Genomic DNA, 27,052 nt, shown 5'->3' on the forward strand with positions numbered 1-27,052 from the left:
CTTGCCTAGAGAAGTTCCTTTAGCATTTGTTGTAAAGCTGTTTTGGTGGTGCTGAACTCTCTCAGCTTTTACTTGTCTGTAAAGTTTTTAATTTCTCCATCAAATCTGAATGAGATCTTTGCTGGGTAGAGTAATCTTGGTTGTAGGTTTCTCTCCTTCATCACTTTAAATATGTCCTGCCAGTCCCTTCTGGCTTGCAGAGTTTCTGCTGAAAGATCAGCTGTTAACCTTATGGGGATTCCCTTGTGTGTTATTTGTTGTTTTTCACTTGCTGCATTTAATATGTTTTCTTTGTATTTAATTTTTGACAGTTTGATTAATATGTGTCTTGGCCTATTTCTGCTTCAATTTATCCTGTATGGGACTCTCTATGTTTCCTGGACTTGATTAACTATTTCCTTTCCCATATTAGGGAAGTTTTCAAGTATAATCTCTTCAAATATTTTCTCAGTCCCTTTCTTTTTCTCTTCTTCTTCTGGAACCCCTATAATTCAAATGTTGGTGCATTTAATGTTGTCCCAGAGGTCTCTGAGACTGTCCTCAGTTCTTTTCATTCTTTTTTCTTTATTATGCTCTGCAGTAGTTATTTCCACTATTTTATCTTCCAGGTCACTTATCCGTTCTTCTGCCTCAGTTATTCTGCTATTGATCCCATCTGGAGTATTTTTAATTTCATTTATTGTGTTGTTCATCATTGCTTGTTTCATGTTTAGTTCTTCTAGGTCCTTGTTAAATGTTTCCTGCATTTTCTCTATTCTATTTCCAAGATTTTGGATCATCTTTACTATCATTATTCTGAATTATTTTTCAGGTAGACTGCCTATTTCCTCTTCATTTGTTAGGTCTGGTGGGTTTTTATCTTGCTCCTTCATCTGCTGTGTGTTTTTCTGTGTTCTGATGTTGCTTATCTTACTGTGTTTGGGGTCTCCTTTTTGCAGGCTGCAGGTTCGTAGTTCCTGTTGTTTTTGGTGTCTGTCCACAGTGGCTAAAGGTGGTTCAGTGGGTTGTGTAGACTTCCGGGTGGAGGGGACTAGTGCCTGTGTGCTGGTGGATGAGGCTGGATCTTGTCTTTCTGGTGGGCAGGTCCACGTCTGTTGGTGTGTTTTGGGGTGTCTGTAGCCTTATGATTTTAGGCAGCCTCTCTGCTAATGGGTGGGGTTGTGTTCCTGTCTTGCTAGTTGTTTGGCATAGGGTGTCCAGCACTGTAGCTTGCTGGTCGTTGAGTGAAGCTGGGTGTTGGTGTCGAGATGGAGATCTCTGGGAGATTTTCGCCGTTTGATATTATGTGGAGCTGGGAGGTCTCTTGTGGACCAGTGTCCTGAAGTTGGCTTTCCCACCTCAGAGGCACAGCACTGACTCCTGGCTGCAGCACCAAGAGCCTTTCATCCACACGGCTCAGAGTAAAAGGGAGGAAAATTAGAAAGAACGAAAGAAAGAAAGAAAGAGGATAAAATAAATTAAGGTAAAATAAAGTTATTAAAATAAAAAATAATTATTAAGAAAAAAAAATTTTTTTAAAGAAGAAAAAAAAAAAGGACGGATAGAACCCTAAGACAAATGGTGAAAGCAAAGCTATACAGACAAAATCTCACACAGAAGCATACACATACACACTCACAAAAAGAGGAAAAGTGGAAAAAATAATAAATCTTGCTCTCAAAGTCCACCTCTTCAATTTGGTATGATTCATTGTCTATTCATGTATTCCACAGATGCAGGGTACATCAAGTTGATTGTGGAGCTTTAATCCGCTGCTTCTGAGGCTGCTGGGACAGACTTCCCTTTCTCTTTGTTCACACAGCTCCCGGGTCTCAGCTTTGGATTTGGCCTCGCTTCTGTGTGTAGGTCTCCGAAGGGCGTCTGTTCTTCACTCAGACAGGACGGGGTTAAAGGAGCAACTGCTTCGGGGCCTCTGGCTCTCTCAGGCCGGGGGGGAGGGAGGGGCACGATGTGGGGCCAGCCTGCGGCAGCAGAGGCCGGCAGGACACTGCACCAGACGAGGGCGCGCCGTGTGTTCTCCCGGGGAAGTTGTGCCTGGATCCCGGGACCCTGGCAGTGGCGGGCTGCACAGGCTCCCTGGAAGGGAGGTGTGGATAGTGACCTGTGGTCGCACACAGGCTTCTTGGTGGCGGCAGCAGCAGCCTTAGCATCTCATGGCCGTCTCTGGGGTCCGCGCTGTTAGCCGTGGGTCGCGCCCGTCTCTGGAGCTCCTTTAAGCAGCGCTCTTAACCCCCTCTACTCGCGCACCAGGAAACAAAGAGGGAAGAAAAGGTCTCTTGCCTCTTCGGCAGGTTCAGACTTTTCCCCGGACTCCCTCCCGGCTAGCCGTGGTGCACTAACCTCCTGTAGGCTGTGTTCACTCCGCCAACCCCAGTCCTCTCCCTGCGCTCTGACCAAAGCCCAAGCCTCAGCTCCCAGCCCCGCCCGCCCGGCGGTTGAGCAGACAAACCTCTCGGGCTGGTGAGTGCCGGTCGGCACCGATCCTCTGTGCGGCAATCTCTCCGCTTTGCCCTCCGCACCCCTGTTGCTGCGCTCTCCTCCGTGGCTCCTAAGCTTCCCCCCTCCGCCACCTGCAGTCTCCGCCCGCGAAGGGGTTTCCTAGTGTGTGGAAACCTTTCCTCCTTAACAGCTCCCTCCCAGAGGTGCAGGTCCCCTCCCTATTCTTTTGTCTCTGTTAATTCTTTTTTCTTTTGCCCTACCCAGGTACATGGGGGAGGTCTTGCCTTTTGGGAGGTCTAAGGACTTCTGCCAGCGTTCAGTAGGTGTTCTGTAGGAGTTGTTCCACGTGTAGATGTATTTCTGATGTATCTGTGTGGAGGAAGGTGATCTCCACGTCTTACTCTTCCGCCATCTTCCCCCTCGCTCCAGCTATTTCTTTAATCATTTCATTTTGTGAGGGTAATGTCTTTACCCCTAAAGAGAAAAATCAAAATTTTAAGTGTAAAATTAAAATTACCTCAGTATGAACACTAATCCTATTAACAATTACCATGCTACGGAAAATTCAAAGGAATACTGGCTAGTTGTCTGTACCAAGGAGGTTACACCTTCACTTGATCACCTTAGCCTACCACCACCAGAATATAATCATATTAACCTCAGTAGCTTACTCTTTTCTACTTTGTCTTTGGAAGATATTTCTCCTGATCTGCTTTCCAACCAATACCTGCCTCCTCCCTAACATAGTCTTTCAATTGGGAAATGAAATATGGACATGAGGAAATGATAAATGGTCTTAAAAGTATACGGAAAATGAGGTGCAAAGTAAAAGGGTGGGGGGAATATGGGAAACACACCTGTACTTGTACTCTTATTAACAAAGAGGCTTTATACCACAGGGAGAAGGAAGTAAAAGTAAACTCTCAGTCCTGTTGTATGCCTACAGTTCCATGGAAGATAAGCCTTACCTTCTAAATTTTTTTATTTACTGAGAGTGAGGGTAAGGTCAAGGGCAACTCATAATATCCAATCTTAAGAGATAAATTTAAGCACCAATGAACAGTTCCAGTGGCAGGAATTTAACACCAAGGACATGGCTAGACAAAGGTAGAATAGTATTTAAGTCGACATAGACAACTCTCAATTTATATGATTAGCTTTATGCCCAGATTAATAGGCACTATGCCATGTATAAAATTTTAGCCACACCCAACTCTAAAGTGTTACTCCACAAAATTCTGGAACGTGTAATTTTAGAATGGAAATATATCTTACCTAATACAATCCTTCTCTCTACAAATACTCTCAAGGGGTTATCTCATTCCTCCTTAAATATCTCTGGTAATGGGGATCTCATCACCTGAGGAGATGATTTAATTGTTTGGCTGCTCTACTTGCTGAAACATTATTCTTTTCATTGACCCCAGAACCTGGCTCCATGCAACTGGCACCAGTGGATTTAGCTCTGCCTTCTGGGGCCAAGGAGTCTAGTGTTAACAAATGACAGCGTTTGAACCATTTGATAACAACTGTCATAACTTCTTTAAGTCTTCTCATTATTAGCCTTGAAGCCTTAATAGTACTAGTCCCCCATATAACAGGTTTCACGTTCTCTGCCACATGGTTACACTTCTCTGGGCACACTCTAGTAACTATCCTGGTGTGTCCCTCTTAAAACATGAGACTCAGAAATTCAACACTCAATAAATAGCCTTCTGTGCTTTGCCATGTGTTCTTTTCATTTTAGCCTTGGGAATTACTATGAATATTCATAAGTCAATGAGGAATCACTGAAATGCTTCATTCGAGGTTAATCACAGGTCTTAAGAGGCTCATGAAACGCATTTTGAGAGTTGATTTGCAAATTATTTCTCATAGTACAGCCATAACTTTTTACTTCTCTTAACTAAAAACATTATGGAGGAAGAGGTCCATTTCCTGTCAGTGAGAGGCAGCCAATTCATCCAAAAAAAACCCCAACCAAACAAATAAACAAACAAAAAAATCACTATAAATTAGATAGGTATGTATAAAAATGTGTACGTTATCCAGTGGTGCAATTCTTTCTTAATTCATTGGTACTGTTGTTGCAGTGTTTCCTTGTTCAGGCAACATGTCTTTTTTTTTTTTAAGAAGATACTTTCATTTATTTATTTATTTATTTTTAATCTTTATTGGAGTATAATTGCTTCACAATACTATGTTAGTTTGTGTTGTACACAAAAGTGAATCAGCCATATGCATACGTATGTCCCCATATCTCCTCCCTCTTGAGCCTCCCTCCCACCCTCTATTCCACCCTCTAGGTGGTCACAAAGCACCAAGCTGATCTCCCTGTGCTATGCAGCTGCTTCCCACTAGCTAGCTGTTTTACATTTGGTCGTGTATATATGTCAGTGCTACTCTCACTTCACCCCAGCTTTCCCCTCCCACCCCGTGTACGCAAGTCCATTCTCTATGTCTACATCTTTATTCCTGCCCTGCAACTAGGAGTATCCTCCTTCCTATCTTGCTCCTCCTCTTATATTACCAGTTTAAATCAATGGCCATAGCACCTAAGCAGATTCTTTTCTCGCTTTCATCTCCAACGTACATTCCATCCAAATCCTTTCAAATTCACCAGTGAAATTTCATTCAAATTTGTCTCCCCATATTTCTTTACCTTAGTTAAAAGCCCTCATCATGTCTTACTTGGACTTTTATCACGGGCTCGAAACTGACCTATTTCCCATTTCACTCCCCTGTAACACATCTTCTGAATTACAGATCTGATTTGACTCTCCCTCTCCCAGTTAAAATCCTTCAAATGTTCTCTATTGCCTACACTGAATGTAAACTTCTTGCATGGCACCTAAGGACTTTTCTTGGCTTTGCCTCTATAAATATCTCCAGCTTCATTTTCTTTAATTCCTGTAATACTTTGTTTTCCAGAATTCTGAACTCCTTGTAGTTTTTAGGACTTGGTTTATTCTGTCATTTTTCTCTAACTTTGCATAAATATCACAAATTGTTCTCTTCTCTGTTATGGTCAAAATGTCCTTGTCCTTTTAGTAAACTTTAACTTTCCTTTACAGTGTACTTGCAGTTGTAGGGAGAATTGGGTACTTATTCTTTCCTGTTCCCATAGCCAGCTCCTCTACATTGTTAATGGACACTTGTTTAGAATATAGTAAATATCTGCTGAATGAATGAACACATTAAATGTCTGTTTACTTGTCTGTCTTCCTTGCTTGACTCCGTAAAGTTCCGTAAAGATAGGAATTTTCTGTTTGGTCATATTTGCATCTCCAGCACCTAGCAGAGGGTCTGCCATATACTAAGAGGCCAGTAAATGTTAACTGAAGAATGTTTTTGAAGAACAGTGTAGAACTGAAATTCAGAGATTTCCTAAGGGTTGCAAGACAAGGTTCAAACAGGATGAGCCTGAATTATAACTCTGTGGAACTAAGTCTTTCAGTCGGCTCTCAGGCCTCAGGCAGTTTGTATTTATGTAATCCTGACTAGTCCCTCCACGTTTAATGTAAAGATAATGTTACAAGAGAAGGAGATGTGGCTGCCATTCTGCTCTTTCAGTCCAGTCCAGCCTTTACCATGACTGGAAATTGAGAAGGTAGTTCATAAGCTGAGATCCTCAGATAAGAACTTTCTACTGTAGAGTTTAGAAAACCTCCAAAACTAAACTTGCAGTCATTGAATAGAGATGTATTAGCTACCTCCCATGTGCTAGGCACTGGTCTAGACTTGGAAGACAAAGGCAAATAAACATGATTCTTTTATTTAAAGAGCTTTCAATATACTACAAAGAAAGGGAGGAAATAAACAGGCTTTTTCCACACAAATAATGAGTAAAGAGAAGGCATACCAGGCAGAGAGAACAGCAGAAGCAAAGGCACAGGGTATAAGAGTACCTGCTGTGTTTGCTGCCTAGTGGGTAAGTCATTCAGTGCATCTAGAAGATTGTAGGATGGATGGTAAAGACCTGCAAAAGATGGTCCTAAAAAGCAGCCTGTATCCAATTTGTGGAGGAACTTGAATGCCATGCTATGACATAATGCTTCCTTGTGATCCAGAGAATTGGTATCATTTCATACGGTTTGCAAGGTTTGCAAGGGAAGAAAGTTACTAAATGAAAGTGCAACACTTGCAACGGCTCTTGAGAGGGCTACAAATGATACAAAAGAAAACTAGATTTCTGTCAAGGCAAGAAAGTGGGTTCAGTGTTCTAGAAAAGGGTGGAATGTTTTCTTGACAAGATAATAGTAATTCTAGAGAACAAAGGAAGAAGAGAAATGGGGCTTGGTAGGGAAAGGACAGGCCAGGGAAGAGGACAGGCTGAGTTGGGCAGGTGTGAAAGAATGGGAGAAACTAGCTGATTCTAAGTAAGGTCTTAAAATTGGCACAGTGAAGGTAGAATTCAGAGATGAGAAAGGCAAGGATTTGGTAGGCAGACAGTAGGGCTTTGGGTAGAACAAAAAACTCAGGGTTCCTGTTGGAAGTTTGATAAAGTTATACGGATTCTCTGATGATTCCTTCCTTCCAAGTGTTAGAAGAAAGCTGGAGGAATTAGCACTAAGCTTTGCTAGCAGAGGAAACTGGGCTTCTTGTGTATTTCCCCTAAGATCCCCTAATCCTGTGGCCATGATGCAGAATCTTCCAAATACTCATTTTTCTTAATCCTCTCAGTGGTTCACTTGGTCCTGGAAAAGGGTCTCAGTTGTTCTAAGTGTACTAAGATGCTGTGGCCTATTTTAATGCAAGTTTTTCCTCTTATTTAATTGACCCAATTAAAAGATCCAATTTATATGACTGGAATTAAGCCAACTTAATGGCTTACTTGCATTGGATTGCTGGTCCAATGCTCAAGGAGTACATGATCTACTGGATAGAATTAAAAGGAATTAAGAAATGAAAGAACTTTGAGGAAATTTGGAAAAGTTTTTACCTATCAGCTCTAACACCATTGCTTATTTTTTCTCTGCTACCATGAGGATCTTTACTAAGGAAGAAGATGCTGTAATTTCAACAAGCACTTTGAATGGTTTTAATTAAACATTAGTAATGGTAGCAAATTTTATTATAAAAATCATAGAATCAAAGAACTTCTTTATTAGAAGGGACCTTAAAAATCATCTGATTTCTCCCTATTCTGAGGCTTGAAACTACTCCATATTGGCCTGGCAAAAGTTTATTTTTAATGTTAAGCTGATATTGTGCAAACACTCAAAGTTTCACTCCTTGTTTCTAGTTCAACCCTTTGAAGAGATACTAAGGAAATAAAACCTTCTGCCTTGGGGCATCTCTTCAGATATCTGCAGGGAACTTTCATATCTCCCCTAAATCTTATCCTCTCCAGCCACACCTCTCCAGCTCCTTTAGTTGTACTTCAAATGGCACATTTTCAAATCCCTTTACCATTCTTGTCTCTCTCCTTTTAATGTACTCCAGTTTCACTTTTAAAATATCTTTGGGTGTGGTCTGACCAGTTCAAGGAAGAACAGTTGTAAATTCCAGGACATTATGGTTTTTTAATAATGCCATATATAGTTAAGTCTTTTGGAAGCCACATCATTCTTTTGATTCATATTGAGCCTACTATCTCAAACCTCAAAATCTTTTCTCACATTCTCCTAGCCAAAACTTTCTGAAAGAGGGAATATAAAGGGAGGAAAGTGAGAATTCGAATGGCTGAATTTTCTACATTCTGGACTAGTCTTTTTCTTTCTTTTTTTTTTTTTTTGGTACATGGGTCTCTCACTGTTGTGGCCTCTCCCGTTGCGGAGCACAGGCTCCGGACGCGCAGGCTCAGCGGCCATGGCTCACGGGCCCAGCCGCTCCGCGGCATGTGGGATATTCCCGGACAAGGGCACGAACCCGTGTCCCCTGCATTGGCAGGCGGACTCTCAACCACTGCGCCACCAGGGAAGCCCTGGACTAGTCTTTAACCAGGTCTTAATTTTTGGCTTAAATCAAATCACAGCACTTCTATATTTGGCTTTCTCTAATTATAATGAAAGAAGATTAAATTCTTTTGCTTCACAAATATATATTAGTTGTCTCAAAACTAGATGCGTGGATTTTAAACTGGAGTGCACATTGGAATCACCTGGGGAACATTTTCTCAAATGTGGGGCTCTTATGTCTGCCTCACCCAAGTCATATTAAATAAACAGCATCAAGCAAAGCATGCCCATTTTGGGAAAACATCCTAGTAGATTCTGCTATATGTCTGTGGTTATAAATTACTACTTTATATTCCCTCAAAAATTAATTTTTGAGCACTAATTTTGTGCTAGTCACTGTTATAATCATACATACTGTCTCAGCTATTTATAAGCAAGAACATAAACATAATTAAACAAACCACTAAGTAATTAGGTAGTCATCTTACATGATCACTTACCTTTAAATACTTGAGTGACCCAGTGTCCGTGGAGCTCTGAAATGGGCATAATGGCACCCAAGGGCTGGATCAAGCCTATGATTGCAAGAGTTGGCTTTTCTAGGTTAGGAGGGAAGACCTTTTTATACAGGGATATCTTGTTTTTGACTACTTTGACAGAATCTTCAGGAAAAGGAAAGGCAGGTCTTCCCTGGTGCCGCAGCAGTTAAGAATCTGCCTGCCAATGCAGGGGACACGGGTTCAATCCCTGGTCTGGGAAGATCCCACATGCCACAGAGTCACTAACCCCGTGCACCACAACTACTGAGCCTGTGCTCTAGAGCCCAAGAGCCACAGCTACTGAAGCCCACGCGCCTAGAGCCCGTGCTCCACAACAAGAGGAGCCACCGCAATGAGAAGCCCGCGTACAGCTACAAAGAGTAGCCCCCACTCGTCGCAACTAGAGAAAGCCCTTGCACAGCAACAGAAACCCAATGCAGCCAAAACAACAAACAAACAAACAAAAAAACAAACGGAAAGGCAAAGCTATAGCCTGTAGCAAAGATAACAGCATCAATGTCATCCTCCCTGAAGCCATCCTCAAATATGGCCACTGTCTCTGTGAATTCCTTCACATTTTTTTTCACCTTCACCAAGCCAGAAATTATACAGTTTGGCAGATCATCATTTATGGTTGGTTGCTGACTCAGAGATCTGTGAAAGATGATAAAGAAGGAAAAACTAGAGAGATTATGAGAGGGAAAGATCATTACCATGTAAGTAAAATTCTACTTTGATTGAGGTGTTTAATCAATATACCAATAGTCTCCCTTTATTCATGAAATTTGGGAAAGGTCTAATGTATACCAGCTTGATAAAGGTAAGGATCTCAGAGTAAAAGTTGGACCCTGGATGGGATTGAAAGAGAAGCTGTTGGAGAAGTGAGGGGAGGATTGTTTTATTTGAAGAGTACATGCATGGTTTCTCAAGGACTAATAATGCTCTCAGTGATATGATAAGTCCACAGTCTAGTAGCTTCTATCCATATATCAAGAAATCTGCAGAACTGGACTATCAGCATTCTGTTGAGTCTCCTTTCCACTTCAAAGGCGCAAGAGCTAGGCTTGGACCATCATTTTCCAAGTGGTATAATAAATTACATGTGTATAGTGACTTACAGTTATAAATTGATTTTACATACATTAACATATTTGAGTGTCACGCAAACCCAATGAAGGAAACAGGACAGTTGTCATTATCCAGGTTTTATAGATGAGGAAACTGAGGCCTAAAGAAGTTAAGTGGCTTGCCCAAGGTCACACAGCCTAGGATTTTAGGATTTATTTCAAAATGGTTTTTTATGAACTCTCTTGAGCTCCTCTGGGCATGGTAAGTAGTATTTCCTAGAAATAGCATAGGATAAGGTGAAGAATCTTGGACCTTTCTAAAAGCAGTGTGAATCCTTGGATCCTGTGTTAACAGGCTCTGAGAATCCTCAACCCATCATGTTCAGACAGAGCTGGCCTCTTCTTAGGAACAAGATATGTTTAAACAGTATTACTGGCTTGCTGCATTTAGTAATTCTTTGACGCAAACCTTTAGGTACAGATTCTGTTCTCATTGCAACCTCATCATTTCATCTTTCTCTCCAAACTTACTCCTTTTCACTAACGGTAGCACCATCCACATTGTTGCCCAAGCCACAAAACTGTGAGTCTTACATCTGGTCACCAAGGCCATGCTTTCTCCTCTTAACACCCCCAGAAGAGTTTTACTTATGCTGTTTCACCTGGGCCATTACAGCTGTCTCTAGGGCCTCCTGCTCCATCCCCTTTCAATCTATCTTCTACATCATTTTTGGAGTGATTGTTCCAAAATGTATTTATTATTATGTCACTCACCTGCTTAAAATCTTTCAGTGGCTCTGGGATGTCTTCATTCTAAACGTTTTATTTAGCAGAGCATACAAACATTTTCATATATCTGCCCAGTGAACCAGGAGATGTACTCAGTCACTCTTCCATCTTTGCCTGTAGTCCAGCCAAACCAAACTATGTGCAGGTCTCAGAGCATAATGTATTTTTTGCTATTCCAAGACCTTGTATTTATAATTAGAATGCTACTTCCTTACCCTACTTGTTTGACTCTCTTCTATTATTCCATATAACCTCAATATATTTTGTGATCACCAAAGTTATGGATGCTGTAGTTTCCATAATTGGGTGAAATAAATGCCTGAAAGGTTGTTGGCAGACACAGTCTCAAAATATCACCCCACTGATTAATTTCAAAGGAAAAAATATCTTTACAGTAAAGAAACCTAGTAGATACCACCTAGTCCAAGTGATCAAATTTTACATCATTAATATGCAATAAACTGCTATCATATGGCTCCTGATGTGATCCACCAAGAACGCCCAACATAACATGAGTATTAGCACCAAAACTGTTTAACCTAAATATAATAGAGGAAGAACAGCTATGAAAGTCCAAATTTAGAGACTTTCTGTAAAATAAATGGCTTCAATTCTTAAATAAACAAAAGTCCATGTCAAAAAAAGAGAGAATTATTTCAGATTGAGAGATTAAAGAGGTACGATAACTAAATGCAATGGTGTTATACCTGACAGAATCCTGGATTTAAAAATAAAAAAGCTACAGGGAATTCCGTGTCAGTCCAGTGGTTAAGACTCCACACTTTAAGCCACACGGCATGGCCAAAAATAAAGAAAAGCTACAAATATTATTGAAACAATTTGGGAAATTTGAATATGCAGTATATTAGATAATGGTATTTTTATCAATGTTAAATTTACTAAGTGTGATAATTATGTTTATGTAAAGAATGCCCTTTTTCTTAGGCAATATATGCTAAAGAATGTAGGGTAAAGTGTCTTATTGGCTGCAACTTACTCTCGACTGGTTCAGAAAACAAAATGTATGAATACATATATATATATATATATATATATATGGATGCTATATATGTATGGATCTATCTGTCTCCAGAGAGAGGGAGAGAGAGAAAGCAAATATAGTAAACTGTGAATAATAAGTGAATCGAAGTGAAGGGTATATGGGTGCTTATTGCACTCACTATTTTATAGGAAGTATATCTAAACATTGGACATCCCTGATGGCGCACGGACACGGGGACCTGGATTCGAGCCCGGGAAGATCCCACATGCCACAGAGTAACAAAGCCTGTGTGCCACAGCTACTGAGCCTGCACTCTGGAGCCCTCCAGCCACAACTACTGAGCCCATGTGCTGCAACTACCAAAGCCTGCGCGCCTACACCTGTGCTCCGCAACGAGAAGCCACTGCAATGAGGAGCCTGCGCACCCAAACGAAAAGTAGCCCCTGCTCGCCGCAGCTAGAGAAAGCCCATGCGCAGCAACGAAGACCCAACACAGCCAAAAATAAATAAATAAATACATAATTTAATAAGAATAAAATAAAATAAAAGTTGAAAGGGAAAACAGCATTTAAAATCAGCCTCTGGAAATGCTATCACAGTCTACCTTGTAGGCTGTGTGAGGACTCCTATCCTTCATACTCTCATAGGACTCCATGCATTTCTTTATCATATTCTATTGTCTCTTTTCTTGTTAGAGTATTAAAGGAAATATCCATTTCTCAAGTCTGTCATTTATTACTTGTGTGATCTTGGGCAAATTAGTTTCTCTAAGTGTCAGTTTTTATATCTGCAAAATGGAGATCAAAATAGTACCAACCTATAAGGCTGTTGTGAGGATTAAATGAGATAACGCTTGTAACTCATTTAAAACCGTGCTTGTCTTATATTAAGTCCTCAAAAAGGTACAGTGTTATTATTAGTATTACTATTACTATTAGGTCTTTAGTCTCAGTATTCTCATGCCCGTATAATGCTTGGCTCATACCAGATGCTCAGTTGTTTGTTGGATGAATGAATGAATGATACATTGCCTGCTACTACCATTTTGTTGTTGCTACTGGGCATCATGTAAAAAGAACTGGTACCTCGGGGAATGATGAAATGGTTAATGCCAAGGAGAATTATAGCCTGAAAATTACAGACCAATAGATCTTGAACTTCTATGGGGGAAAGGTAGAAATCTAATCTCAGATTCTGTGGACTTGCTTAATGTAAACATAGAGGTAACCCTACTATTAGCCTATGTGAACAGTCCTTATTCTTTGCCTTGGCTGTTACTGCCCACCTCCCCGCCTGGGAACATACCTGTGTTTAGGCTTCAGGCCAAATATTTCATGATCAAACCTTTGGTTCATCTTTTTTCCCAAAAATATATTTGCTAATGATTGACCACAAATCTTCTTCATAAAATATTTAAGTCGAGAAGTCAACAACACATCAAAAGGATATCCATAGTCTCCTATACGATTCAAGATCCAAGCTCCTCTTCTGGTGCTGAGGAAAACCTGAGGCATGGGGAAAAAAATGTTTGTTTTTGCCATTCTCTGACTCATTTCTGTGAAGGAATGGGAACCCAGTTTCTTCAAGATGAAGTTTAAACTCATTAGTCTGGCTTTTTATTCCCTGGTAATATATATATTTTTAAATTTCCTGCCATTTTCTTCTCAAACACTAAGCTTACAATTAAATTGGTGTAGTCACTGAACAAGACTATGTCTTGCTCTGAACTACCAGTGCATTTCTGTTTAATGTCATTATGCCTCCTTATCCCCTTCATTCTCCAAAGCCTATTCATTCTTAAGATCCAGATCAAGTCTCCCTCCTCCATGAAGATACCACTGACTGTTATGACTGATAATTTTCTCTCCATCTTCTGAACTTCTCTAGCACTTGTCACCTGTCCAACTCATTTAAAATCGTGGAACAGTAAAGCTGAAAACAACTGGACATCATTTAATCCAAAACTTTCAGTCTTTATTTTGCCTTTGACATTGTTTACATTATTACAAAAGACTTATTTATATTGACATTTAACATTATATATTCTTATTTTTTATCTTTCCAAATGTGTTTTCTCCAAGGTGGGAGGTAGAGCATATACATCCTTTAGTCCCCAACCTATCATCAGCATCACTTCCTTTTATTGAGAATTGTAACCTGTAAGTTGCTGTACTAGGTCCTTTATCTATATTTTTATTTAATCAGTACAACAACCTCTTGAGGTAGGTATTGTTATGTCCTTCTTATGGATGAGAAGCATGGAGAGGATGAATAACTTGCCTGAGGTCATATAGCACTAAGTGGTAGAGCTGAATTTCCGACCTAAGTCTGACTGACTCCAAAGCCTGTGCTTAAGTAATGTTTCATCGATTATTTAAGGGAAAAACTGAAGATTGCAAGTAGAACAACAGGGAGCTGGTCTGTCTTTCTGTGTTATCTGCTGGCTAAAGTCCACATTCAGATAAAAGTTTTGTATTCAACTACCTGGCAAAAGCATCACTTTCTCTATATTATAAAACTCTCTGGAGATAGTTTCCAGGGTTGTAAGCTATATAAGTACATTGTTTTATGGTGTTTTGTCTAACACTTCATGTTAAAAGGTGACCTGTCTATAGAGAGCTAATCATGTACTTCATACATATATTCTCACCGATGGTGACCTTAAACTTTACCATACTCTGTGACACTTTTACGTGTCACCGTTGAAAGAGCCTGCATGGTCTTAGGAATCAATGGCTTTTTGTGCACTCTATATAACTTTTAAAATATAAGTTATGAGTAATGTAAATGCTCAGAGCTTTAATTAAAAAGTTCTCTGTGTATAAAACAGTGACAATAATATGTATATCACAAAGCTTTTTCAGACACAACCACTTTACCTCCACCTACTCTTGCTGCCTTGTTCTTTGGCAATTTACAATTCCTCAGTGCTTGTAAGGCTCAGCTCCTCTACAACTGACCATTTAACAAGCCAATGGTATTAAAGAAAGCTCATGCCTTTGGTCCCCACCACATACCTTGTACATTCTTTTATCATAGCACCCATACCCTTTATTGTTTATATACCTATTTCCTAATAAATGCTTGTTGAATTAATTCGTGGAGTAATATATGAAATCAGTTTTGTGGTGATCAATGGGGATAGACTGAGAGGAAGTGTTACTGAATGGAGTTTGTGGGTAAAGTTCATTTAACAAAGTTGTGGCATTAAAATTCTGTTTTAAAAAATAATTTAAAAACGATTTGTGGAAAAGCACAGTTTAATTAAAGTTACTGAAGAACAACCAGACCTTTATGTATTGCCAATAAAGTTGTGATTCAATAAATACATATGAATAATAAAATATATCAATAATGTCTTTTTCTAGGAATTTATAATGAAGATACTTTCTTCCCAGTTCAAAATCTATCATACAAAAAATAAAACAAACCAAAAACCGCAAGGACATAGAAACTGCTTTAGAGTTAATGTTATTCTGTGTTACCTAATTGTATGCAAAGGCTGGAGAGAGCTGCTTGTATGTGCTACAATGTGGTGGCTGCTTTTCATACTGATATCCATGTTGTCTTTTTTTTTTTTTTAGGATTAAAGACCTGATGAGAGTTCACTTTAATGCAACTGACTAGGAAATTTGATTGTTTCAGTGACATAACATTTTAAGATAATAACTGGAATTATGACTAATTACATTATAACAAGACATATCATGGACACCAAAGACATTGATAAATTTCTAGGAACTTCATACAATTTTGGAAACATTAATAACATATATCCATAAAAATATAAACTAAAGAAGATTAAACATTGCTTCTTTTTTTCTCAAGAAACTGTAAATAAAATTTAATAGGGTCTCATGTAGCCAGAAGGAGGCAGTGCCCCATTTAGAGGAGTGATTGTTATGTCAAAGTGATCTCCTACAGGGAACTCGTTAGACTGCAGGGTTACAGAATCATCAGCCTTCTTTCTCCTAGACATGGTACTGCCAGTCTTCTTATTTGATAGCTGAATGTTTTAAGTGCCATAAAAGAATCACAGAATTGATCTATGTACCCTTCCTAGCTCCTGGGTAGATTTCTTTTACTAAACTAGTCAGTTCTTTCAAGGTTGCATTCAAACAAGTGTACCTCTGTAGCTCACTGGATTGTACATTTCTGCAGGAGGACGTGTCCATTCCGTGGTGGGAGACTTTACTGGTGGTGAAGACACACAGCAGCAGCAGGTATGTCTTCTCCTTTTTCATGTTTTTAAAAAATAGATCTTTATTGGAGTATAATTGCTTCAGAATACTGTGTTAGTTTCTGTTGCACACCAAAGTGAATCAGCCATATGTATACGTATATCCCCATATCTCCTCCCTCTTGAGCCTCCCTCCCATCCTCCCTATCCCACCCCTCTAGGTGGTCACAAAGCACTGAGCTGATCTACCTGTGCTATGCTGCTTCTTCCCACTAGCTAACTATTTTACATTCGGTAGTGTATATATGTCGATGCTACTCCCACTTTGCCCCAGCTTCCTCCTCCCACCCTGTGTCCTCAACATCCTCTATGTCTACATCTTTATTCCTGCCCTGCAACTAGGTTCATTAGTACCTTTTTTTTTTTAGATTCCATATATATGAGTTAGCATATGGTATTTGTTTTTCTCTTTCTGACTTACTTCATTCTGCATGACAGACTTTAAGTCCATCCACCTCACTACAAATGACTGAATTTAATTTCTCTTTATGGTGAGTAATATTCCATTGTATATATGTGCCACATCTTCTTTATCCATTCATCTGTCAATGGACACTTAGGTTGCTTCCGTGTCCTGGCTATTGTAAATAGTGCTGCAATGAACATTGTGGTACATGACTCTTTTTGAACTATGGTTTTCTCAGGGTATATGCCCTGTAGGGGGATTGTTGTCTTTAGAAGGATTAGATTGCTTCTTTTTTCCATTTAGGGAGTAAAGAGGACAATTCCCCCACCATCCTAGGAGAGAAAAGCTTTCAATGACTGAGTACACTTTCCTTCAGATAAGAGCATATCATTTCTGCTGGCCAACGGGTGATCCACACTCTGAATGCTGCATTCTAACAAGCTCTCCCAGCAATCACTTGGTCTTCTTAAAAGCCAGAGGCACACTCTGAAGAGACAGCTGAGTGAGATTATGAGCACAGTTTGTGGTCATGACCAAATTCCTTAGTGTGAGGCCAAATGAATGATGGGAATCTAACTTGTAACCTTGGCTCCATCACATCATCAATCATAATGTTGCCAACTGAGGCAGTGAAACCAAGCCCTGCATTTGCCATTGGCACTGATGGGCAGTGTGCAGGTATCCGTACACTCTGTTGGGTCCACCTGCAGCTTCCTTGGTGAAGTAAAGTAAATAATTTACTAATTCAAACCTGCTTGGCCGTGTGGCTAATTTCCACAGCCAGATCGCTTCCAGAATTCCCAATGCCAATTATAATGACTCTCTTTCCAGTGAAACTCTCTGGATTATTATGATCTTGACTATGAAAGTATTGTCTTTTGAACTTCTCAATTCCTGCAAGAGAAAGGAAAATAATTACTGGGTGATGGTTTATCTGATATCATTTGTTAAATCATTCATTTTTTTTTTTTGCAGTGTGTAGAGTTTATGCATATATTCTCTGTATGTTCTTCTTTTACTCAGGTGCACTCTTGCCTTTCTGAATATTTTTGCCTGTTTTCTTTTCCCATAGCCTCAGAGTGGAACCTTGTGATTTCCTTATCATAAGTAGTCTGCTTAATTCAGGATCTGTTAGTATTTTGGACCTGTAGACTCACAAATCCAAACTGCTTCAGAAAATCTCCATTCTCTTTTGCATTTTCATCCTCTCTATTTTTTTTAATTGAAGTGTAGTTGACTTATAATATTATAGCAGTTTCAGATGTACAACATAGGAACCTGATATTTTTATAGATTATGCAACATACAAAGTTATTAAAATGTTACAGTCTTTTGACTGTATTCCTTGTGCTGTATATTACAACTCTGTGACTGATTTATTTTATAACTGGTAGTTTGTATCTCTTTTTTTTATTTTTTTTTTTGTGGTAGGCGGGCAGGCTCAGCAGCCATGGCCCACGGGCCCAGCCGCTCCGCGGCATGTGGGATCCTCCCAGACCGGGGCACGAACCCGTGTCCCCTGCATCGGCAGGCAGACTCTCAACCACTGCGCCACCAGGGAAGCCCGGTAGTTTGTATCTCTTAATCCCCTTCACCTATTTTGCCCATCCCCCACCCCCTCTTTTCATCTTCTCTAAATACATACTTCCATTCCAATGAGAGTATATATGTTTTTATATACTCTATAGTATGCATAGAGTGTTTTTTCCCCTCAAAATGAAAATCCAGGCCAAAGACTGTAATTAAACTGTTTCCTTAAGCTTTCTTTATTTTCTTCCATAGAAACTCAATATTTCTGTTTGTTACTTCAATTGCTTAAAAAGCCTTCATTCAACCTAATGCAGATCAACTCTTATTATCCTTAGGAAAACTAAAATTATTGTGAAACTAAATATAGAGCCTTCTGATTTTCCTCTAGTCCCCCAAATTACTGTTACCTCTACCTCCTAAATAGCATTAATACAAGTTACCCCACCATCTTTCAGGAGAATATGCAGAATTAGGATAAGCCTTATTTCATCCCAAGATAGGAATCACTCAGACAACAATCCTCCCATTCTTTAGGGATCAGGTCACAGGCATACTTCAAGTGTCTTCCTTCCTTGTAGGCTACTTACCAGGGAAGCTTTCCAAGGGTAAGTGAGCATTGGTGTGATGGCCAGTGCAAACCATAACTCCATCAAAGACATTCACCTCCTTTTCCCCTTCAGATTCTGTGACCACCTCCCATTGGCCTGAAGTGGAGAAATCAGGCTGCTTCTTCACACTGCACACGGTGGTCTAAAAAGAAAAGGGATAGCCACAGGGGACTATAACCACAGTCAATATAGTGGACATTTTCCCTGACAGGACTCTCCTTGCAGAGGGTTACACAAACGGCTGATACCACATAATAGGCCTCATGCAGGGATATTTGATTTTCATACTCCACAAATCAGAACTTTTTTGTTTGGGGCTGTGGTCAGAGTGAGAAAACTTCCATGAGGCAAGCTAAATAAAACAGAGTTGGCAGACTAATGTTGCACTCTACTCTGCTTCTAGAAAAGTGCAAATTACTAGTTCTCTTAGACCATACCCTAAGGCAATGTGATACTTGAATAAAGTTTGGGCTTCTCTTGTGCTTCTGAGACACTCCATGCACTAAATGCCTATTCCTCCCCATACCCCCAGACATCCTGAGACCCTCTGATGCCTTCTTACCTCAAGTCCTGTTCTCACTGTTTGGCCTTAAACTTGTGACTGAGCTAGAGGGCTCCCTTTCCTAACAGAGTAGATAAACATCTCAGTGGCTCATATTTTATGTAAATGAAGCTCTCTTTGAATCCCATAAATGCCCATTTTACAAGTAACTATAAAGAAAGAAGGTGTGAGATGGGATAGTCAGTGGCACAATTTTTAGCTTTAAAAAATAATAATAAATATGGGTTACTCCACCCAGGTTAAGGAAACATTAAGAATGTGTTCTATGTGCTTCTAGGGTTTATGACCATAATGTCTTGGTTGACTAATAGAGATACCCCTCTTGTATACCCGAGCCATCCTATACTATTTATTCTTCTTCTCTATCACGTTCTTACTTTTACACAGGCTGGTGCTTCTGCATGGATCATCCTTTTATTCTTTCTCCATTTGGAGATACTCACCCTTCAACATTTAGCTTGGTATTATCTCCTATAAGAAAATTTCCCTGGTGCCTGATGCCTCATGCCCTGATGGGTTAGGTGTCCCTCCTCTTAGCTGCAATGAATAGATTTCAGTGGCATTTATCACTCAGTAACTCTTTCTTTTTAATAATTATGTTTACAATTAAATTTCATTTTTCTATCTCCTTAACTAGACTGTGAAATCACTAATTTTTTTGTTTTTGTGTCTTCAGTGCTTAGTATGGTAACAAACCTGTTCAATAAGTGTTTACAGAAGTGAAGAAAAGGACCACTAGGCTGCAAATGACTGACTTTGGAAGTCGTTACTGGATATTGCCATTTTAAATTTGTTTTTAAAGAGAATGGGTCGTGATTTAGTAGAATGATCAGAAGGTAGAAGATTTGGGCTTTTTGCCAGCTGTCAGAAGTATTGATTCTTTTATGGTCATGGTTCAGAATGATAGGAATATCATGGAAGACTCTACAGCAGGAAGGAACTAATGAAGTGATCTAGTACAATCATCTTGTTTTACAAATAAACTTAAGACACATTGGCGTTGAGGAACTTACTTGTCTGAAATCACAAGTTGATTAGTGGTAGAGCAAAGACTAGAACTCAAGTTTTTGCTTCCCACCTCAGTGTTCCTCCCTCTACACCGGAGTTAACTTTTTTCTTCCTCATAACTTTTCAATACCTCCTTCACTGGGTTGTTGTGATCACATAAATAATGCACTGGAAAGCACTTCAGAAAGTACAAAAGGGCTAAGCAGCCAGTTGTGGAAACAGAAGGTTTTAAAGTTCCCATACCTGTCAGTTCCCCTCATTGTTTTATTGTAATCAAATGATATAGAATGAAGGCAATGAAATGAAGGTGGCTTCCTGGATCTGAAGTCAAAATACATAGAAGAGGGACCTTTCCATGAATATTTTGAGACACAGAGAAGACACAGAGTGGAGTCTGGATAGGATAGATACATGAGCATATCAAACCAATCTAAGCACTGGTAAATAAGAACAGTTATTCATTTACTTGACAAACAACTCAGAACACAGAGATACCCACGAAATTCCCTACCTTAAATCGAATGTACTTTAGAAGGTCAAATTCATTGGCATACATCCTGAAATACTCCAGGACCTGGGAGTTGTGCATGAAGTTAGGATAGTGATCTGGGATGGGATAGTCACTGAAGCACATCATCTCCTTAGAAGTGTTGATGATCACTGACTTGTAAATACTGGCCCTTCCTTCTTCAGGTTCTTCCTGCAGTAAATAAAAAGCATTCATAGCAACTTGAGAATTAAGGTCATGGTTTATAAACAGCCAACAAACATTTGAAAATGTTTTCTGAAAGAAATGCCAATTAAAAAAAGTCCCCTCCCCACAACCCTTCACATCTCCCAGTATTTGTGCCCTCGTGCAGTCTCTTCCCCGTGAATCTAAGCTGTCTTCATGGCTTGCTTTTGACCAACAGCATGCAGTTGGAATGATACTGAATGGCTTCCAAGACTAAGTGATAGGTAGTCTTGCAGTTTCTGTCTGGGTCTCTTAGAAAGCTTGCTCTGGTGGAAGTCAGCAGCCACGTAAGAAGTCCAGCTACCCTGAGACCACCATCCTGTGAGGAAGCCTGAGCTAACCATATGAAGAGCATGTTTGGGATAGAGAGATGTGCAGCCAGCCCCAAGAAGTTCTAGTTATCCTATCTGATGTTCTAAATATGTGAGCAGAGAGGTCATAGCACACGTACAGTCCCAGCTGTCACCTGATTGCCATGACATAAGACTCCAAGTGAGAACTGCCCACCTGAGTAATAGTCTTTTAAATAGTATATATATTTCAAAGCCTAGGGAAGTTTCAAGAGTTTCATACACTTGCCACATTGTTCTCCAGGAAACACTGTACTAACTTACATTCTGTCCACTATGTGTTCTCATTTTACCTCGTTTTTACTAATTACAAAGACAATTACTCAGTGTTAACAAAAATGAGGTGAAATGAGATCTTAGTACAATGTTTTCTGGACAGCAATGTGACAAGAATATGAAACCCTTGCAACCTAGCCTTTTAAAGAAAGATTCAGCATTGTAGACAAAGATTTATGTTAAAGGATGTTAATGATAGTATTATTTATAACATAAAAATGAAATAAGCTAAATGCCTACAATATTGTGATTTATAGGAAATATATATTTGGTCATCCAGATGGTCAAAATATATTTCTCATATATATTTGGTCTTTCTCCACAGTTCCTAGCTCAGAGCTCCCAAAACTCTCCTAATTTCCTAAGTGTTGAGAGTGATACAAAGTGCCCTTTGTTATGTTAATATGCTAACTTTTAGAAGGCAACTAAGGATGGGGGCTGGTTACCAATGGAGCAAACCCTGTGATTAGAGGGTTGTAACTTTCAGTTGCCTATCCCCTGACCTCTGGGGAAGCAACAGGGGCTGGAGGTTGAATCAATAGGAATGCCCAGTGATTTAATCAATCATTCATGCCTATTTCACAAATGTTCTATAAAAATCCGAAAGTGTGGGGTTCAGGGAGCTCCCAGGATGGTGAACTGAAGAGATTAGTGGAGAGCGGTGTGCCTGAGAGGGCATGGAAGCTCAGTGTGCTTCCCCTGTGCATCTCTTCCATTTGGTTGTTCCTGAGTTATATTCTTTTATAACAAACCGGTAATCTAGTGAGTAAATGGGTTTGCTGTGTTCTGTGAGCTGCTTTAGCAAATTAATCAAACCCAAGGAAGGGGTTGTGGGAATTTCTGATTTATAGTCAGTTGCTTAGAAGCATAGGTAACAACCTGGCCTTGATAATGGCATCTGAAGTCCAAATCCAAGGAGGGGGTTGTTGGAACCTCCAATCTGTAGCTGGTTGGTCAGAAGCCCAGGTAATAACCTGGGCTTATGACTGGTGCCTGAAGTGGGTTCGAGGTGGCAATCCTGTAGTACTGAGCCCTCAATTTGTGGAATCTGATGTTATATCTGGGTAGGTAAGCATCAAAACTGAGTTGAATTCTTGAACATCCTGCTAGTGTTTGAGAATTGTTTGCTGGTATCTGTGGACCACCCCCTGCCCACGCACATACACACACATTGGAATTGGTCTCAGAACCATTTAATGCCCAACAAAATACACTGTAATTTGAGAACCACTGCTCCAGATCCTTGCTACCTAAAGTATGATCTGTCAACTAGCAGCAGCAGGGACATCACTTGGGAGGTTGGTAGAAATGCGGAATCTCAGGCCCCATCCCAGACCTACTGAATTGGAACCTGCCTTTTAGCAAAATCCTCAACTGATTCAGATGCATCTGAAAGCTGAGAAGTATTGCTCTAGCTGACATTAAACCCCAGTTCACTGTTCTTTCCCCATCAAGGTTATCTTCTTTGCTTCCTCAAAAACTTCTAATAACTACCTCATGGAGGTGTTGTAGTGATCACATAAAATAGCGCCATATCTACCCAGATTGTTATATTAGTCTGTCACTGAGATATCATAAACAATGACTTTTCAACTCTATTAGAAGTTTTAAAAATTGTTTTGATTATGGAAAGTTACCTTAACCAATTTGGACCCCCTCTTCTCTTTTTATTCCAGAAAAAGATATTTGGATGTGACTGAACATTAAATGGCCACAAAGGAGAGTGTGTATTGGTTTTGCCCACATTATAGATGGTTTTCCTTCCATTTTTAGAGAAGAATTTTTCAATTTCAGAATCCTGAATCGATCATTCCAATTTCTCTGCCCCATACTTCAAGATCTCGTTCCCTTTGGCTACTAATAATGTTTTCACAAGTCTTTTCTAATCTACCTATCCATTTCAACCATAGTATTCTTTCTAGTGTATGGTTGTATCTCTGCCCTAATTAAAATTTTGGATGCTACCCCATTTTCTCTAGTTAATATTTTTCAGCTTAGGATTCAAAGACCTCCATAATGTCTTAGAGTCTATTCTTTATCTCCCCAACTAGATTGTAAGCCCCTTGACTTGTATTCATGATCTTCCCCACAGCATATAAAATTATAAATAGCACTTAGTAGATACTTAATAGATGTATGTTGAATTATATTGAGAAAGATACATATAGAAAAAGGAAGTAAATTTCACAAAATGCATAACAAACTAATGAAATATATAAAAACTCATTTCAAAAACAGTTAAATGAGATGTTTTTATCTTATTCACAAGAATTTGTTGTAAGGAAAACTGAAAATAATATAAAAACAAATGCATATATTCATTTTGTATTATTTAAAATAGCAATGAATTAGAAACCACCTATTGTAAAATACCTCCCCCCAATAGGCAAGTTATGTTATCTCAATATGATGCGGAATTTGTCTTCCATGCCACTCCTTAAGTATCCTGCTAAATTCAAAGCTCATCCTTTCACCCCACTACTTAATGGCTTCGACTGATTCCATTTGGAAAACCAAATTTCTCATTTTGAAATTCACCATATTTCACAATCTATCCCAATCCACCTTTTTATCTTCACTTAGTGCTCTCCTCAATTAATTTCAAGCTTCTGAATCATTAAATTGTTGTTGAAACTTTCCAGACTCTTTCACAACTTTAAACTTTTGTAACACTACAGTACTGCATCTTCATTTGGAAAATTCCTATCTATCATTCAAGAGTCACATCAAATGTCATTTCTTTGGTGAAGTATTTCTTGTTCTCTCCACAAAGTTAAATGCCCCATTCAACATCCAAGCTGCCAAAACTTTCTGCTCATATTGCCGTCAAGGCAGCTTAGAACACACGATATTCTGAATTTGTTTATATGACTGTGAGGTACACTAAAGTAGTAATGGGTTTTATTTTTTGTATCTCTATCATCAACATAGTACCTGATGTATAGTGAATGGTTAATAAATGCTTTGAAATGAATTAATGAGTGAATTAAAGAGATTGAATTTGGAGACACTTAAAACTATGATTTTGAAATCTGTGTAGGAATACTGAAAATGGCCTATGATATAACTTTAAGTGGAAAAAGTAATATTACAAAATTAAGGTCACATTCTAATCACCAAATATATAATACTATGTGTGCCTGGGGCAATTGTATACCTATGTCTACCCATGTTTATATAATTACACACTGTATAATCTCTCCCCTGTTATACGAGTATGTTTTATTTATTTAATTTAATTTATTTTATTTGTTTTTTAATTTTTATTTATTTATTTATTTATTTTGCAGTACATGGGCCTCTCACCGCTGTGACCTCTCCCGTTGCAGAGCACAGGCTCCGGACGCGCAGGCTCAGCGACCGTGGCTCACGGGCCCAGCCGCTCCGCGGCATGTGGGATATTCCCGGACTGGGGCACGAACCCGTGTCCCCTGCATCGGCAGGCTGACCCTCAACCACTGCGCCACCAGGGAAGCCCTATTTTATTTATTTTAAATCAATAAAACTTGAAAATAGGAAAAACAAATTGATTTATTAAGGAGGTAGGATTTTTTCTTTATTTTTGTAGAAATGTTGTTTATATAACACCTTCATGATAAAAAAACTTCAGCAAACTAGGAATAGAAGGAAATATCTTCAATTTGATAAAGAGCATCTACAAAATACCTGCAGCTAATAGCGTACTTAATAGTGAGAAAATGGACAATTTCCCCATAAAATTGAAAACAAGTTAAGGACAGCCTCTCTTACCACTTCTATTCAAAACTGTACTAGAAATCCTAACTAATGTAATAAGATAAGAAATGGAAATAAAAGATACAGCCTGAGAAGGAATAAATAAAATGATTTTTATTCACAGATGATATGACTGTCTAGGTAGAAAATCCCAAAGAATTAAAAAAAAAATTCCTGAAACTAATAAGCAATTATAGCAGTGTTGTAGGATACAAGGTTAATATACAAAAGTCACTTACTTTCCTATATACCAAAAATGAAAAATTGGACTTTGAAATACAGTACCATTTATAATAACACCCCCCAAATTAAGTGCTTAGGAAAATCTAACAAAATATGTATGAGACTTATATGCAGATACCATAAAACAGAGAAGAAGAAAATCAAAGATATAAATAAATGGAAAGATATGCTGTGCTCATAGATTGGAAGACTCAGTATTGTTAAGATGTCAGTTTTCCCAGCTTGATCTGTAGACTCAATGCAATCCCAACCAACATCCCAGCTAGCTATTTTGTAGATATTGACAAACTGATTCTAAAATTTATGTGGAAAGTAAAAAGGCCTAGAATAGCCAACTTTGTCCTTAAGTGTGGACTGTGCATAGTAGCTTTCTTCCAAAGAGTATAGCATGGGCTTCCCTGGTGGCACAGTGGTTGAGAGTCCGCCTGCCCATGCAAGGGAAACGGGTTCATGCCCTGGTTGGGGAGGATCCCTCATGCCACAGAGCGGCAAGGCCCCTGAGCCATGGCCGCTGAGCCTGCACATCCAGAGCCTGTACTCCACAACGGGAGAGGCCACAACAGTGAGAGGCCCGTGTACCGCAAAAAAACCCAAAACAAAAACCAAAAAAATCCAAAGAGTATAGCATTGACAAGGGAGGAAAAAAAAGAACAACTTTACAGTGGTAAACCCTGTTTGCCATGTCGTCAAGGTTACCATCAATCAATGTAATCAGTTTGATAGCATGTACCATTGATATGATGTGATGAGGGTCTTCCTCCCCAAAATTGCCTCCAGGGTCTTCCTCCCCAAACTTCATAACCCCAGTCTAACCATGATGAAAACATCAGAAAAATCCCAGTTGAGGGGCATTCTATAAAATACCTAACCAGTAATCCTCAAAACAGTCAAGGTCATCAAAAACAAGGAAAGTCTGAGAAATTGTCACATCCAAGAGGAGCCTAAGGAGACATGACAATTACATGTAGCGTGTTGTCCTGGATGGGAACACCTGGAACAGAAAAAGGACATTAGGAAAAAACCTAAGTAAATCTGAATAAAGCATGGACTTCAATTAACAATAATATATCAATATTGGTTCATTAATTAGGACAAATGTATCATACTAATGTAAGCTGTTAATAATATCTGGGATATTGGTTCAAAATGGTGGAGTAGAAGGACGTGCGCTCATTCCCTCTTGCGAGAGCACTGGAATTACAACTAACTGCTGAACAATCATCGACAGGAAGACACTGGAACTCACCAAGAAACATACCCATATCCAAAGACAAAGGAGAAGCCACAATGAGATGGTAGGAGGGGCGCACTCACAATAAAATCAAATCCCATAACTGCTGGGTAGGTGACTCACAAACTGGAGAACACTTATACCACAGAAGTCCACCCACTGGAGTAAAGGTTCTGAGCCCCACATCAGGCTTCCCAACCTGGGGATCCGGCAACGTGAGGAGGAATTCCTAGAGAATCAAACTTTGAAGGCTAGCAGGATTTGATTGCAGGACTTCGACAGGACTGGGGGAAACAGAGACTCCATTCTTGGAGGGGACACACAAAGTAGTGTATGCATCGGGACCCAGGGGAAGAAGCAGTGACCCCATAGGAGACTGAACCAGACCTACCT

General features: G+C 39.4%; 1 protein-coding gene across 1 annotated transcript; it reads right to left on the reverse strand.

The window, feature by feature from the left end:
- Positions 1 to 2,803: 2,803 nt before the first annotated feature.
- On the reverse strand, positions 2,804 to 20,788 carry LOC308608971 (flavin-containing monooxygenase 5-like). Its single transcript, XM_081222372.1, has 7 exons — positions 20,603 to 20,788; positions 18,501 to 18,663; positions 17,135 to 17,277; positions 13,043 to 13,242; positions 9,349 to 9,532; positions 8,840 to 9,008; positions 2,804 to 2,913 (listed from the first exon to the last, which is right to left on the reverse strand). Exons 1-7 carry the CDS (start codon positions 20,726 to 20,728, stop codon positions 2,837 to 2,839), a joined length of 1,062 nt encoding a protein of 353 aa, XP_081078498.1. The 5' UTR covers positions 20,729 to 20,788; the 3' UTR covers positions 2,804 to 2,836.
- Positions 20,789 to 27,052: the final 6,264 nt, after the last annotated feature.

The sequence above is a fragment of the Mesoplodon bidens genome (assembly GCF_964165515.1).
Source record: "Mesoplodon bidens genome assembly, chromosome: 2".
In the NCBI taxonomy this organism is placed as follows: domain Eukaryota; kingdom Metazoa; phylum Chordata; class Mammalia; order Artiodactyla; family Ziphiidae; genus Mesoplodon; species Mesoplodon bidens.

Coding starts and splice junctions, on each gene's coding strand:
- LOC308608971 (XM_081222372.1), bottom strand. CDS start 20,728: ATGATGTGCTTCAGTGACTATCCCATCCCAGATCACTATCCTAACTTC. Junction 18,664..20,602: donor TAAAGTACATTCGATTTAAG/GTAGGGAATTTC, acceptor TTTTCTTTTTAG/ACCACCGTGTGCAGTGTGAA. Junction 9,009..9,348: donor ATAGCTTTGCCTTTCCGTTT/GTTTTTTTGTTT, acceptor GCCTTTCCTTTT/CCTGAAGATTCTGTCAAAGT.